At 42.0% G+C, this 14,840-nt stretch overlaps 1 protein-coding gene across 1 annotated transcript in view; it reads right to left on the minus strand.

The window, feature by feature from the left end:
• The window catches only part of LOC124253309 (low-density lipoprotein receptor-related protein 2-like), a 63,613-nt gene extending 51,255 nt beyond the window's left edge, over positions 1–12,358 (minus strand). Inside the window, 16 exon segments of the mRNA XM_046687057.1 lie at positions 417–545; positions 1,020–1,256; positions 2,096–2,215; positions 2,900–3,013; positions 3,447–3,731; positions 4,423–4,563; positions 5,075–5,163; positions 5,446–5,622; positions 6,279–6,474; positions 6,974–7,198; positions 7,860–7,991; positions 8,447–8,664; positions 9,515–9,727; positions 10,296–10,522; positions 11,430–11,587; positions 12,233–12,358. Coding sequence (XP_046543013.1) covers positions 417–545; positions 1,020–1,256; positions 2,096–2,215; positions 2,900–3,013; positions 3,447–3,731; positions 4,423–4,563; positions 5,075–5,163; positions 5,446–5,622; positions 6,279–6,474; positions 6,974–7,198; positions 7,860–7,991; positions 8,447–8,664; positions 9,515–9,727; positions 10,296–10,522; positions 11,430–11,579 — 2,653 coding nt within the window. The 5' untranslated portion in view covers positions 11,580–11,587; positions 12,233–12,358.
• Between the last annotated feature and the right edge of the window lie 2,482 nt (positions 12,359–14,840).

Genomic DNA, 14,840 nt, shown 5'->3' on the forward strand with positions numbered 1-14,840 from the left:
ACACTGGTAATCTATTTCAGTCTCACCTCAGATGTTGTTCGAGTCCAATACAGTGAGTTACGTTTTGATAAAAACTGAACCACTCCATGTAGGACTACAAGAAACTTCCTAAACGATCAATAACAACAATAAATATCGGAAAATAATACAAAAATATAGTGAGTGCCCACTGTTAGTTTTCTTACAATTTGATATCACCCTAATAACAATACCGAATACAGTATCTTGTGGACATGTATTCAAGATATTAGTCATCAACCAAGACACGAACTGTTACAATTTGAAAATATTCATTTTGAGTTGTCTTGAAGTGAATGGTGTTTGGTGACGTTTTCAGTGTAATCAAACCAACTGTCACGATTATATGAATGACACCTTTACCAATTATTTGCAAAGATAGTTAAAATGGTACATACGACACGAGTCGGGTTCGTCTGTGCCATCCTCGCAGTCCTCCTGTCCATCACACTTCCATTTGTTGGGGATACAGCCGCCCACTCCACACTTAAGCTCGTCAGAGTGACATCCTTCTGGTGGTCGTGTGGCTGGGGACAGTGATACACATATCGTGCACATGTCGACACATTCAATAACGTAACATCAAATCTACATATACTATCATCACGTAATTAAGACGACAAGAGTATGAACCTAAACTGACGTCACATTGTTCCATATTGCGGTCTTACTTTTACATCCGGGTCTTGGTACTTCCATCATGACGTCGTTCTCTGTGGTAAAATGTTACACAAAGACCACTGAAATTACTTTGATGAATATTATTTCACTGTGATTTTCGTATTGGGCGTTCAGCAGACTGTTAATACAACCAAAAACATGTTGGATATATTTTTGCACCAACAACATCCGTTTTAATGGCTCAAGAGTCTAGGATATTACTTTCTTTTTCACCGTGTTTCATGTTTGCAGTAAAACGCCGCTTTCATCAATATTTCAGGGTTATTATTTATTTTATATATTCTCGGGTCCCTCGTTGCGTGACAATGCAGGTGACTTACGACAGTCGTGTTCATCACTCTCGTCCTGACAGTCCGCCACACCGTCACATCGGTATTTCCTGAGGACACACTGGCGGATCGTCTTGCACGTCCACCTTGACCCCGTGCAGTTGAGGGGAGGGCAGCCAACTTCGTCGCTGCCGTCGAAGCAGTCGTTGCCACCATTGCAGACACGCGACTCCGGGATGCACCGTTTGTCATTACACTTGAAGTATCCAACGGGGCAGGTATGTGTACCTGTCAGATGGTTCAAGATGAAGGGTCAGTAACAAATAAAACCATCTCTTACAACGACCCCAAAACAGAGAGCAAGAAATCATTAATACTTATGAGGAATAGTGAATCATTTGTAGTGAGTGAATTAAAGTTGAATATACCTGAATGAGAACATGTAAAACATTTCTTGTCATCAACAGAAACATTACCTCAGTGACGCATGGAAAAACGGCGTCACGATGAATGGATGACCTCATATTCATATCCACTTATTTACGGTGACTCAGTGAATACTAATTATATTTTTACACCGCTTTTAGCAATATACCAGCAATATCACGGCGCGGTACACCGGAAATGAGCTTCACACATTGTAACCCACAGACATGTGGGAATCGAACCCGGGGCATCGGCGTGACGAGAAGACGCTTTCACCGCTAGGCTACCCTACCGCCGCCAATTATTTACGACAACGACAACGCTTGATATCATGTCACTTTGCTGTGGGATTCTTCACAAACTATAGACAGGAATAATTGGCTTTAACTAGCCAGCGGGCAAAGAGCAAACGTCATGCTGAGTGAAAATGAAATCTTGAATATAACTCCATGTTATATCCGTAGCCTATAGATAATATCTCTCAGTAATCAACATCGTTTTCTCAGTCCACGTTCCTGTGTACCATTGGTGACTCATTACCAAAGTATATGCTGTGATGGTGCGAGATCATACTTTACGAGTCGACCCACGCATTGGTATTATTTCAGTTTACATTACCACTGTAATTGGTGTATTCATGTCAAGCATTGAAGAGTGATCCAGTTGCACAGTTAAAAACATCTTAATGATGATTTACCAACCACAAAAATTTCCCTCGTCTGAGCCGTCCCCACAGTCGTTGTCGGTGTCGCACACAAGCCGGCTTGAGATACACAGCGAGTTGTTACAGTGGAACTCCAGGGGGTTGCAAGTTTTGTCCGCTGCAATAACACGAGAGTTAGGTAAAGGGTTACATGTAGAGCAAGGTGAAGAAGCAGCGGAGAACACCGGCGTATCAGGTCTTGTTGGCAGTACAACAGGAAGTGATCAGTCACTAATGCACTGACTTTCACCATCAGGAATTTGCCTACTAACATAACACGACACATATGTACCTGTCCCGCGGTGTCTAAGAACTAGTTGCGCTTGCACGGATTACTTTCTTTATTGAGACACATCCGCTGAAGCACCCAATGTGGTTAATGTTGTGAGCGAGTGAGTGGGTGGGTGAGTAAATGTGTCAGTTCTGATATAGCCATACCCGCTAAGATCCGGGTTAGAATGGTCGACACATGTCATCGTATCCCAATTGCGAAGATCGATGCTCATGATGTTTATCACTGGATTGTCTGGTCCAGATTCCATTATTTAGAGATTGCTACCTTATAGCTGGATTATTGCTGAGTGCGGCGTCAAACAAAAACAAGTTAGAGCAACTATTCCGGCAGCTTAATGTGAGTGAGTGAGTGAGTGAGTTTTGCTATTTCAGCAATATCAATACCTTATCACGACGAGCTAACACCAAAAAATGGGCTTCGGACAGTTTTCACCGGTGAAACCATGTCTTCGCTGTGATCAGTCTGTCATTAAATAACAATGTTACCAACTGTACCAACTGTACTTACGACAATTCATTTCGTCAGACATATCACCGCAGTCGTTGTCGCCGTCGCAGGCCCACACTCGGCTGATGCAGCGGCCGTTGTCACAACGGAAACGGTTGGAGGGGCAGGTGGTCTCTGATATATAGGCACAGATGCAAAGGTGGATCACTTTGACTTCACGTTTTACTCGGTATTTCTTTTCAACAAGAGCCTTCTATGGGTGGACAGGTCAACATAAATCAGGTATAAAGTTTTTAACAGCGAGTATGATTTTACGCCACGTTTTGCAATATTCCAGCAATATCGCGACAGGGGATACCAGGAACGGTCTTTACACATTACCCATGTGGGGAATCGAACCAGTGTTTTCAGCAGGACGAACTGAAGCTTTATTCGGCTTCCCCACCGCCATTAAAGTATTTAACAAACAAGCGTAACGCTACAACTATTTATAGGTCTGTACCAAAATATGACACTACGATCAACGATTAGTTTCCCAAACTAGGTCTTTAAGGGTCATTATAATATTGGCATTATGACCCTAAAATGACGAAGTGAGTGCACATACCAACTGGGCAGTCTTGTTCATCCGAGTTATCCAGACAGTCGTTGTCCCCGTCACATTTGTATCCCCGGGGGATACAGCGGCCGTTGGCGCACTGGAACAACCCCGGTTGGCAGCTGGTGGGGTTTGGCTCGTCTGGGTTGATGGAGCAGGTGCGCTGGTTGGCACTAAGCTTCATTCCATATGGACAGTCGCAGTGGCGCCCCACCCTCACAAGACCTCCCGATAAAGGCACAGGGAAACAGAAGTGGGAGCAGTCTCCGTTCCTTCTGATGCATGGGTTCTGACCTGAAACAACCACGGGACAGGGTAGATGAGTTCAGTTAACGCCATACCCGTGAAGATCCGGGTTAGAATTTGTCTTCGGTAACCCATGCTTGTTGTAAGAGGCGACTAACGAGTGGCCAGACTCGCTGACTTGGTTGACACATGTCATCGTATCTCAGTTGCGTAGATCGATGCTCATGGTGTCAGTCACTGGATTGTCAGGTACAGACTAGATTATTTATAGAACGCCGCCATTTAGCTGGGATATTGCTGAGTGAGGCGTTAAACAACAAACAGGTAATTGCCAATTTTCAGACATCTCAATGTGACAGACAAGAATACCCATCTTTTAAAGGTTATAACCATGGACCTAAAAGTGGCAACAGGGTCGTCCACACGCCGAAAAGAGTTCAATGTCCCAACAAAAATGTGAATCTGTGAACACATTAGCTCTTCTTCCTGTTTAGAAACGAACATTTCCCAGACCCTAACTCATATCAAACGCACGTTAAACTCCACATAACAACTAACAAACTAATGAAGTGACTTTATATCTGCAAAATTGCTGATGAATCAGTAAGAAATAACTATTATGAGTCACATATATGATGGCATTTGGCAGGTGCGTTGGGCAACACCAAACTGTATGTTACACATCCATATGCTATACTGAAGGCCATAGAGCATTGGCAAACGGACTATCAGAACTTACTGGAGGCTGGTTGGAGGTCGTGGTCGTACACTCGGATGCCCATCAGTTTACCCACCCCGGAGCGGATCTTGGTTTCCTGGCCCCCACGTTTGTTGATCCTGACAATAGCTTCCAGGCGCCAGTCGGTGTAGTATATGTAATCTGGCAATATAAGGTCGAGTAAATAAGGGTTTAAAGTAGCCGCCATATGAAGCCTAGGGCGACACTCAATAAAGGCAATAACTAAATCTGAGAACTATTGTTTCTGGCTTTGTAGCTACATACGTCCAAACCCTAGCATCATCGAAATTGAATGCTCTTTCGACCTTTCTTATAGTTCCCTGTTATGAACAATTCTAAAAAAACAAAACAAATAAAAGTAATTATACGTTTTCATATCTAGTTAATAAAAATGATACTCATTAGGTTTCCTGAAGGTATTATCTTTTATATTAGTCCAAGCGTTCAAGCACGAGCTAAATATGCACACACATGTACTCTTACGCTTTCAATGGTGTTATCGACACGTGTCCCATAGATGTTAAATCATATGGCGCGTGCCCCAAAAAGGTTACATTACTCGACAGATTCGATAATATAATATTCATAATGTATTTTCGTTTATTTCTGTCCAGCTTTGGTTATCCAGAGGTACTGTGTCAGAAATACCAACCTTTATATATGGCTATTCCGAATGGGTGAGTGATCGAGTGCCCAGTAAGTGTCTGAAGATCTTTGCCAGAGAAGTCGGAGTGCTGAATTCTAGGCAAAACAGAGCGGGAGTCAACAAGTTGAAATCGTGATCTGTATATGCATTTGGTTAGGAAAACAGGAACAGCACAAACGATACAGAAACATTAAGTTTATGTATCGAACAAAAGCATGGAGCGTATATACACAAGATACTAGAGACGTATACATATTCATTCTTGTATCAACCATACAAAATGTTCTACACGGTGGCAAGAAATGCAATTAAGGAAAAAGACATTTAATAGAAAATGTACGAAATTAATTAAACACGTTGGTGTAATCGACTGATACCTGTCAAAGAAGGCGTCCACCCAGTACAGCCTGTTGGCGGCGAAGTCTATACAGAGGCCGTTGGGCCAGCCAAGCTCATGTTCTCGAATCTTGGTGACGTTGCTGCCGTCACTGTAGGCCCTAGCAATGTAGGGTGTCTGCATTGAGTTCCGTAACCAGTCCGTGAAAAACAGCCACCTAGAGCCAATAAAGACAGCAGATAATAAAGATGATAAATAGCAATCATATTAATTGTTAATTAGAGATCATTATTAAGAGCAAATCGGTTTGTGATCATGGTTCTATACGAACCATGTAACCTGTTTGATATACAACCTAACTGTATTAGTTTGTGCAAACCAATACCAATCCACATAAATTCTTAGGACAGCTTTGGTGCAATTCCACGATGAAAACGTTTTAAGAACATAGTTATTCCATTAAGTCCACAGTGGAGTTCTTGGTTAATTTGCAATACATTGGTACCCACAGGAAGCTATGTTGTGAAGCCGTAGGGCAATACTTATCAGCGAAATATTCTCAAGCACGAGACCCAACTATACGCGTTTGTCAAGTGGAGTTCTTGGTTTTTCTCAGTACCCACAGGTTTTAAACTCGGTTGCATCTGCAACTTTCCAACGTTCCAGCTATATGAGACAATTGACTCTGAACCAGACAGTTAACGTCATGAGTATCGATCTACGCAACTGGGATGAGATGACATGCATCAACCCAGTCAGCGAGTCTGACCTCTCGACCACGTTAGTCGTCTCTTACGACAAACAAAGTCGCTAAGGAGCAATGGCATGGATCTAGAAGGAAGAACACTGAGAAAAAGATAACAATAACCGTACCCCTTTAATGGATGAACGACAACAGAACGGGGGTTGCCGAGGCCCTCGATGATGTCCCTGCGGTCGCCGGGGTTGCGCAGTCTGACGACGGAGATGGAGCTACGGGCGTAGTCGGTGTAGTAGAGATTCTTGGCGATCCAGTCAATGGACATCCCCTCCACAGAACGTATATGGTTGACCACGAGCGGGGTGGCCTCTGTAAAAAGTTTAAACAACTTTGTGTTGAGATTGAACTGTGTCGAGGACAATCATACATATATCCGTATCGTGACACTTTATTTAACGCTGGGGCGGTTGGGTAGCCTAGTGGTTAAAGCGTTCGCTCGTCACGACGATTGCGTGAAGCCCACCCGCTGTGATATTACTGGGCTTCGATTCACTCCCATTATTTAACGCATGGCCAAAGTTACCAGACATTGCGTACCTACTAAAGTGTGTGCACATACTACAAATGATATTTGAATATTGCCCCACTCAAAATGTTGCTGCAAGCTGTCCAAAGGGGTATGTTCCTTCATTTAATTGGAAGTTATACGCATAAAGTAGATAATTTATAGACGTTGCCAAGATGTTCTGTGGTATGAGGAACTCAGTGTTTGGGAGCATATGCTTACTCCTTCATCACTTGAAGAATACTTAGATGAAGAGATGGACCTGCGATCCAATAAAAAATGACACGTTAGATAAATACTTGCCTGCCTGGCCGACCTGTGCCTGGTATATGACCCTGTTACGAACGTCGGAGAAGTACACAGTTTCATTCTCGGCGTCATAGTCGACAGCCACGTAGTTCATGCCCATTCGACCTCGACGGTGGCCAGTGATTTGTGGAATGTTGTCCGTGGCGTAAGATGTGGGTTCTTCAAGGGGGATTCCACGTACCGATTGCATGGAGGCGAACAGAATAAACTGGGTCACCTCTGGGAAAGAAGGGAATATGGTTGCACAAAACAAATGTATACGTTTCAGTTGCACTGGAACCAAGAATCTTTGTGACACATAAGTTACAAATAGCGGGTTCGTTCGCTACATGGTTATAATGGTCTGAACCCCGAATGTTCCCGGAATATTGTGAAAAGCGGAATATTGTAAAACCCACTCACTTACTCCTACATGGCTACCCGACATTTTAATTTATCAGATATCGCTTGTGTGAGATCAGACAGTAGATTTTGCACAATGCCCTGACAATGCTATGACGTCATGAACTTGATGACGTCACAATGCTATGACATAGCTTCACTGCAAATCTAATGGCAGTACTGTGTTCAGAGATGTACATTTTTCATTGAAAACTAATGAAGAGTGATTTTTGATGATAAATAGAATCTCACCCTCGTGTCTTTTGATACCAAATATATCAACACTCGTTTATAAAAGTAAAAATATCCTCCGCAAGCCTCGGATATTTGTTACTATAACAACTCATGGTGATATATTTGATATCAAAAGACACTCTGGTGAGATTCTCTGTATGCTCTATTAACACTCGCTGCATATGGATATTACTGACAATTCGATAAGAATCTGAGACATATACAGATATCCACACATGAATGCATCGTGTGTATATTATCTCACTTGTGCAGTTGACCCGGTTCTTCTCCAACGTAAAGCCTGCATTACACATGCATCGGTAACCGAGGTCGGCGTTGTCGGTGGTGTGGGTGACGACGCAGATGTGGCTGCAAGGTCCAGATGCGCAAGGGTTGGCTGGCGAGAGAACATTAGAAACTGATCCGTGTATATCTTCTTACAGCTCATTTGAAATAGGTAATTGAGCGCTATCACACTAATTATTGCCATGGGATCCACCCACATCTAAAGGACGTAATTGAAAAACATTTAGTTCTGCTAAACAAGAAAATGCTCAATTGAGTTATCAGATTTGTCAACAAACAAATATTTTCCTTCATTGTTTCCTTCATTGATAAATTAAAAGCAGCTACATGGTGATATTTTCCTTGTCTTGAAATAACACTTACTTCATCTGATCCATATAAGAAGAATGAAATTAGTTGTTGGAAAACAGTTTTTCCAAAATATATAGCATTCGACGAGTAGATCTGTCCACTTCCTTAAGAGGTTTTGTGCCTGATCCCATCACTGCCGAAGCAGCAGTGTTGGATTAATTAACGTGTGGACTCGGAGACAGGTACAACACTCACCACGTTTCTGGATCGGCTGCACGGATTGGTGGAAGATCTTGACGCAGGTAGGCTTGACACCAACCTCCTTGTAAATCTGTTTAATAGTCTTCTCCCCGTTAGACTTGCTGGTGTGAAGCAGCCCCATCTTGGTGATGTCAGACCAGTAAACCTGGTTCTCAAACACGGCCAGGCTGGATCCGGCTGGGATGTTTAACCCACCTCGTATTACTGTATACCTGTAAAATACAGCTTTACGTTGAAAATACACAACACCCCAGTATACTGAAACTCCCTTAATCCATCGTGGGTTTCGTACTGATTAGCGAATATGCAAATTAACGGATATTTGTTTGGCAGACAATAGAAGAAAATTAAAATAGTCGTCGTCGAGAGGACAGGGGTTCGTATCACTGTTAGGACAATAAATTTAAAAAATTAAAATCTAGACTTTTGTAATGATATCTTGTTTTTCTATGCTATGGTTAACACTTGCTTCAAATTTGAACGAAATCGGTGTATTCTATATAATAGTATAGCGGTAGAATTTTCTAAAATCGTTATGTCTTCACCGATTTCGTTCAAATTATTGTCCAAATAGTGATTCGAGCTCCGGTGGTCGAGGGGGTGATCAGCGCCATCTTTTAACGTCTTTTGAAATTACGCGGCCAGGAGAAAGAACCACCGACCCCTAACAACCACCTCTTCGTGAAGACGATCTGGCCACTTCATCATGGCGGCGGTTACATCACAGATATAAGCATGCCCCCATATTATAAACTTTAAAATTTCTCGATCTATAATAATGTCTATTCCATTAATTTCAGAAACGTTTACTGATGTGAGTGGCATTACAAATTTTCCAGCACATTCCAAGGAAATATTCATTCAATACGTCAGTACGTCTGCTTTCTACTTAAATGACAACTGTTCCATGAAACCAACAACGGTGTCTCATAATGGTCTCAATGAAAACAGAAAACTGTATAACCAGTGATGTACGTTATATATAGCTTGCATCCTGTGTAAATGTTTGGACTTAACATTGATATTATCACAGAAGGATCGCCTTGATAGCAACAGACCCACCTGTTCAGTCCAGTGTAGTCTACAGTATCCAGATGGTCCAGATGAGTGTCTATCCAGTATACTCGCTCAGCAGCGATGTCGACCGCGAGGGTGCGAGGAGCCAGGATCTTCGTCAGGTGGAACACCATTCTGTGACTGCCGTCCATGTATGCTCGCTCTATCTTGGCGGAATTGGGAGTTTCCGAGGTGCCCATGTCTGTAAAAAACATGTACCTGAAAAACAGGACAATGGACATGACATTTACAGGAAGATGGCGTGGAAGCAGAGCACGAGTGTTGGAAGGTTCAGAATAGCCTGTATGGCCCTGGGGGACAGAGAGTTTGTGAACAAGTTGGGTTTAACGCTGTTTTTAATAAATAATATCCTTCTGGGACACTGTTTCTCAGGCTCGTCATATGAGCGAAATATTCTCAAGCACGACTTTAAACCCAATTTCACCTCACCTCACCTGTTTCTCAGGCACACTGTTATCGTCAAGCTTTTGATACGCACATTTTTCGACAAATTGTGTGATTGGGTGGTGGTGGTGCTATCGGTATGGTACTATGCTTACCCTTTTCGCGAACACCTGGTGTCATCACAGATTTCAGTAGTCCATTCATATGATTTCCACAGATATTATTCCCTTTACACCAAATTAAATCCCTTTCCTAGTATAAACAGACAGAGTATTCTTTTGCACTGACGTTATGTATTTACATGGTATTTGGTCAAGAACTCATTTCAGCACTCTGCAGCGTGGCACATGTCCCATACAGTTGTCATGAATGACATACTCACCCTTTCAGTGGATCAAGGGCAATTGATGCTGGCCACTTGAGCTCATTTGATATGATGTTACGTTGCTTGTCGTTGCTGAGTGAAAATAGATCAATCCTGGCGCCGTCCCTCTCGGCCAGGTAGAGGTTGTTGCCTATCCAGTCGTAGGCGATGGCTTGAGGGTTGGACACGCCGAGCGTCGGAAGCCGTCGCCGACCTGAATTGCCATTGATGTTCACCTGGTATACCTGATGGAAACAGATAATTCATATAGACGTAATTCACCTGGTGAAAACTGGGATAATTCACTTAGTAACGCTAGTTGAAACAGGGATAGTTCCCTGGTGCACCTGATGGAAACACGGATGATTCACACATAATTGGAAGTACAGACGTTTGCATCCACCTAGTTCACCTTGTTGATTAAAGACAATTCACACATCTCGTAAACCTGACTGAAGTGCAGACAAATTCCGAGCACCTGGTGCACCTGTTTGAAACACTGACAATTCACGTACACATCGTACGCCATGCACATGGTTCAATTGAGGATGAATCATCAGTTACTTAAAACCTCACTCATACACCTTCACAAACATCCGGTATATGTGATTCACACCTAGACATTAGAGATGTCCTGGGATATTTGAAACACAAATATAAGCCTCTCCTATACTAGTATCTGCCCCATTTGAAAGAGACGTAGCAACTTCCTTTGTACCTGGTACATCCAGAAACATACAAACTTCCAAAGGCAGGTGGGGCAGCTTGTGGTTCAAGAGTTTGCTTGTCACGCCGTACACCCGGGTTCCATTTTTACACGTGTATGATGTGCGAAGCCCATTCCTTGTGTCTCTCACCGTAGAATATTGCAAAAATCATATTGGATAAAACCAAACTCACTGACTCACAACAGAATTTCCATACCCTTGTACACCGGTGAGAAACGGTGATCGCCTTTATCAACACCCTCCCACACTCACTGCATATATGGACCTAACCTGTCACTGAATCACACTGGTGGGCATTTGCCCTTGGATTAACTCAGATGTCATTCAAGAACCTCTGAATATTGTAATATGTTATGGTAATACTTGGTCACACAGACAACGACTACCGCCAAGCAAAATCGCCAATATTGTGGCATAATTGTACCTTCTTGTCCGTGGAGTTAATGTAGAAGATGAGGTTATTGTGTACACTGACGTCTAGGTCTGACACGGACGCCGTCATACGCTCCACCACGTTCTGGCCATCGCGATTCATCGTAACGACGCTTTTGCCCGTCGACAAAACAAGATTCATCGTGTCACCTGAAAATGTACAATGGACAGTGCTATGAAATAGACAAAACGGTCGCAGAAGCATGTCATTCTTAAACAATGTTTGCCAGAGATATGCAAATGAACACTGAAATTATTATGATCATGAAATATGACATGTGGCACTGGTATTTAAAGTAACTGGTGGGTTCGTTGCCATAACTGTAGATATACTGTACATTTGGAGAAACCTTGCAGCAGAGACTTTTGTTAAGGATTAAACACATTTATCATATTTGGGCATATCGGTATTCAAGTTCAACCGGACTGACGATAGTTACTACTAACCACTATCATGTTGTTTCCATTTAAATGCATATGGGTAGTAGATAATATTAAATATGATACCAAAAAAACCCGTGCTCTACAGACACCAGTTTTAAGTTATTCATTAAGTCTTTATTCAGTCGTTACGTTCGACAATTGTCTTTGATCAAACCATTACCAGGGTACCAAGCCTTTACTAGACAGAAAGTAGTTGCCGAAACACGGCAAACTCAAGGTCCAAAACACGACACCAGTATAAATAACATCGAATAACCACTTCTTTCTTGTTTCATTTTAGCCACGCAAATGTGTACTTTCTAGTGCCTGTCAGTTTATGGTTCAACCATATGACCGCCTGCTGCATCTCACCATCGTTGGCTGTACAGACGTTGTCGGGGGAGAGGGTGTAGCCGGCGTCACAGCTGCAGGTGTAGGAACCAATTGTGTTGACACATCCCTGGTCGCAGAATCCCCATGTTGAACACTCGTCAAAGTCTGTAAGAAATAATACAATATGTAGAACAAGCCTTGAGTCATGTTCAGACCTCATAGGCATGTTTCATCATGGGCATGTTCCATCATAGGCATGTTTCATCATAGGCATGTTTCATCATAGGCATTGAACGACCAAAATGAACTACGAGATAAAAATATAGAGTATAAACAGCGGTCATACAGTTTTGGTTGGCAAAAATGGAAAATATTTAATTTTTTTCTTCAGGATTATGACTGATAAACCGGTTCACTAAGCAACAAAAATATATAACCGTGTGTGCATTTGTCTTTACTTCTTCTGGCCTGAAATGTTGATAGGTAAATGAATTAATCATAACACACACATACACTTGTATATTGTGTCTTACCAATGCATGTCCTGTTGTCCGTGGGGTCGACAGTAAATCCCGCCTCGCAGTAGCACGTGCCGCCCGAGGGGTGGGGCGACAGGCATGGTCACACGACAGCCGCGTACAACTGGATGAGCCTTGAAATATAAACAATCCCTAAATTATGATCTACACCATACCACGCTTGGTTACGAGTGTTTAGAAACCAAGAATGGATTGGTATGTATATAGGTTATTGGAACTAGTTCTATGGTTTGGATACACCTGAATATTTGTTTTCTTCATTAATTTTCCTTAATGTTTATGTTGTGAGGTGAAGCTACATACTGCAGTCCTCCACCTCGTCGTCCCCGGCGCTGCAGTCGTCATTGTTGTCACAGACAGCGGATATGGGAATACAATAACCGCTGGAAGGACACGCCCATTGTTGGGGTAAACAGGCGTATTTATCTGAAATCATATGTCACATAGATGCAAAAATCATTTAATAGGTTTGTGTATACATTGCAGCACTTAAACTGAACAGGATACTTTCAATATGTACAAGATCATAATACAACTCTTCCAAATAGTACACTAAGATTACAATGATTAAAGCAAGCATTCTTTTCAATGGATAACAGACAAGGGCATCTATGCATGCTACAACAGGCATGGTTGTACACAGCGCGGTCATTTTACATATAATTATGTAGAGGAATACCCTCAGAAGAAAAAAATAACAGTGACTAAATTATTCTGATGAAAACATGTAAAATACATATTTAAACATTTCAATGTGCTTTTGAAGAAAAATATATTCCCAGGCATTCGAATGAAATCACACATTATTGTACAAGGCTAACGTGTGATACAAGTGCGTACCAGGGAAGGCACCTACCACAGTTGAGCTCATCGGAACCGTCCCCGCAGTCGTCACTACCATCGCACACCCATTTCTGCGATACACAACGCTTGTTCTTGCAAGTGAACTCGAAACCTGAACACGCCGGGTATGCTGTAACATAGAAACGCTTCTGTAATAACCTGTGAACGGCAACACCTCAGCATAGCTCCCTGTTTGTCTTGTTTGTGATTAGACGCACAACACAACAGTAATATTCCAGCTATATGACGATGCCTTTGAAACAATCCGGAGACCAGACAGTAGAGCTGTAACGATGCATCGAACTATCGATGGATTGCAATTGTTGAGTCTCCGAAGGCAATTATTGATGGTAGAAACGAAAACTATCGATAGTTTAGTAATTGACTTCCGTTGGTAAATGCGCAGCGCAAAATACAGGATGTTTGGGTGCAGACTTGCAGCTTCATTGGGTTTATGTTTTAACTGTTTACTTGATCTGGGTTTCAAGTTTCTTGTCAGTTATTAAAAGAGACTGAAACTACTTCAACTTTTATTTATTTCATATAAACTATACATTCATTTGGGAAATGACTTCAAATGAGACAATTCAAGGAGAAAAAGCCTTTGCAATATTATTGCAATATAATATTGTGTAATCATAGCATTGCAATAGTTGGTAGCAATAGACTATTGCTATCGCAATAGTTTCCCCCTCAATAGTCACCCTACCAGACAGTCAATTGGATTTAAGATAGAAATAAAACTGTCAAAATTCCCTTAAAGGAATGGAACTATCCTTAACCATAAGAAATCTGCTACAGCTTGGGTCCATCGTACCAACTATACATGGACATGTTCTCCCGAATCATTATGCTGATGAGTGAGTGAGTGTGTTAATAGTCACATCGCATTATGCTGATGATACCAGATGGTTGTAAAGAGGCAAGCGTACTTGGCACGCAACACAAAGACATGCCAGAGTTGAAAATTTGTTCTTCACCTGAAGGACATGGGAACACATGGCAAAAGTCAAAGTAGTGAACAGCATTGGACATGAGTTTTGACACTGATGATCATCCTTGAAAATGTCCTCCACAAGTTTAGAATCAGCCTGAATTTTAATACTTTGCATATAATATAAATGTTCTGTAGATAGATTGAAAAGGCGTTAATACAATACAGTGACTCAGAAAAGCTTTAGTTTTTATTGCAAATGATTCGTTCGTGCTGAGGAAAATTATAATAAGTACTCGTTCTTAAGAGTTGGTATGCACTGTACCATAAA

This window comes from Haliotis rubra, unplaced genomic scaffold, assembly GCF_003918875.1.
Source record: "Haliotis rubra isolate DU_JTF1 unplaced genomic scaffold, ASM391887v1 Scf539, whole genome shotgun sequence".
NCBI lineage: Eukaryota > Metazoa > Mollusca > Gastropoda > Lepetellida > Haliotidae > Haliotis > Haliotis rubra.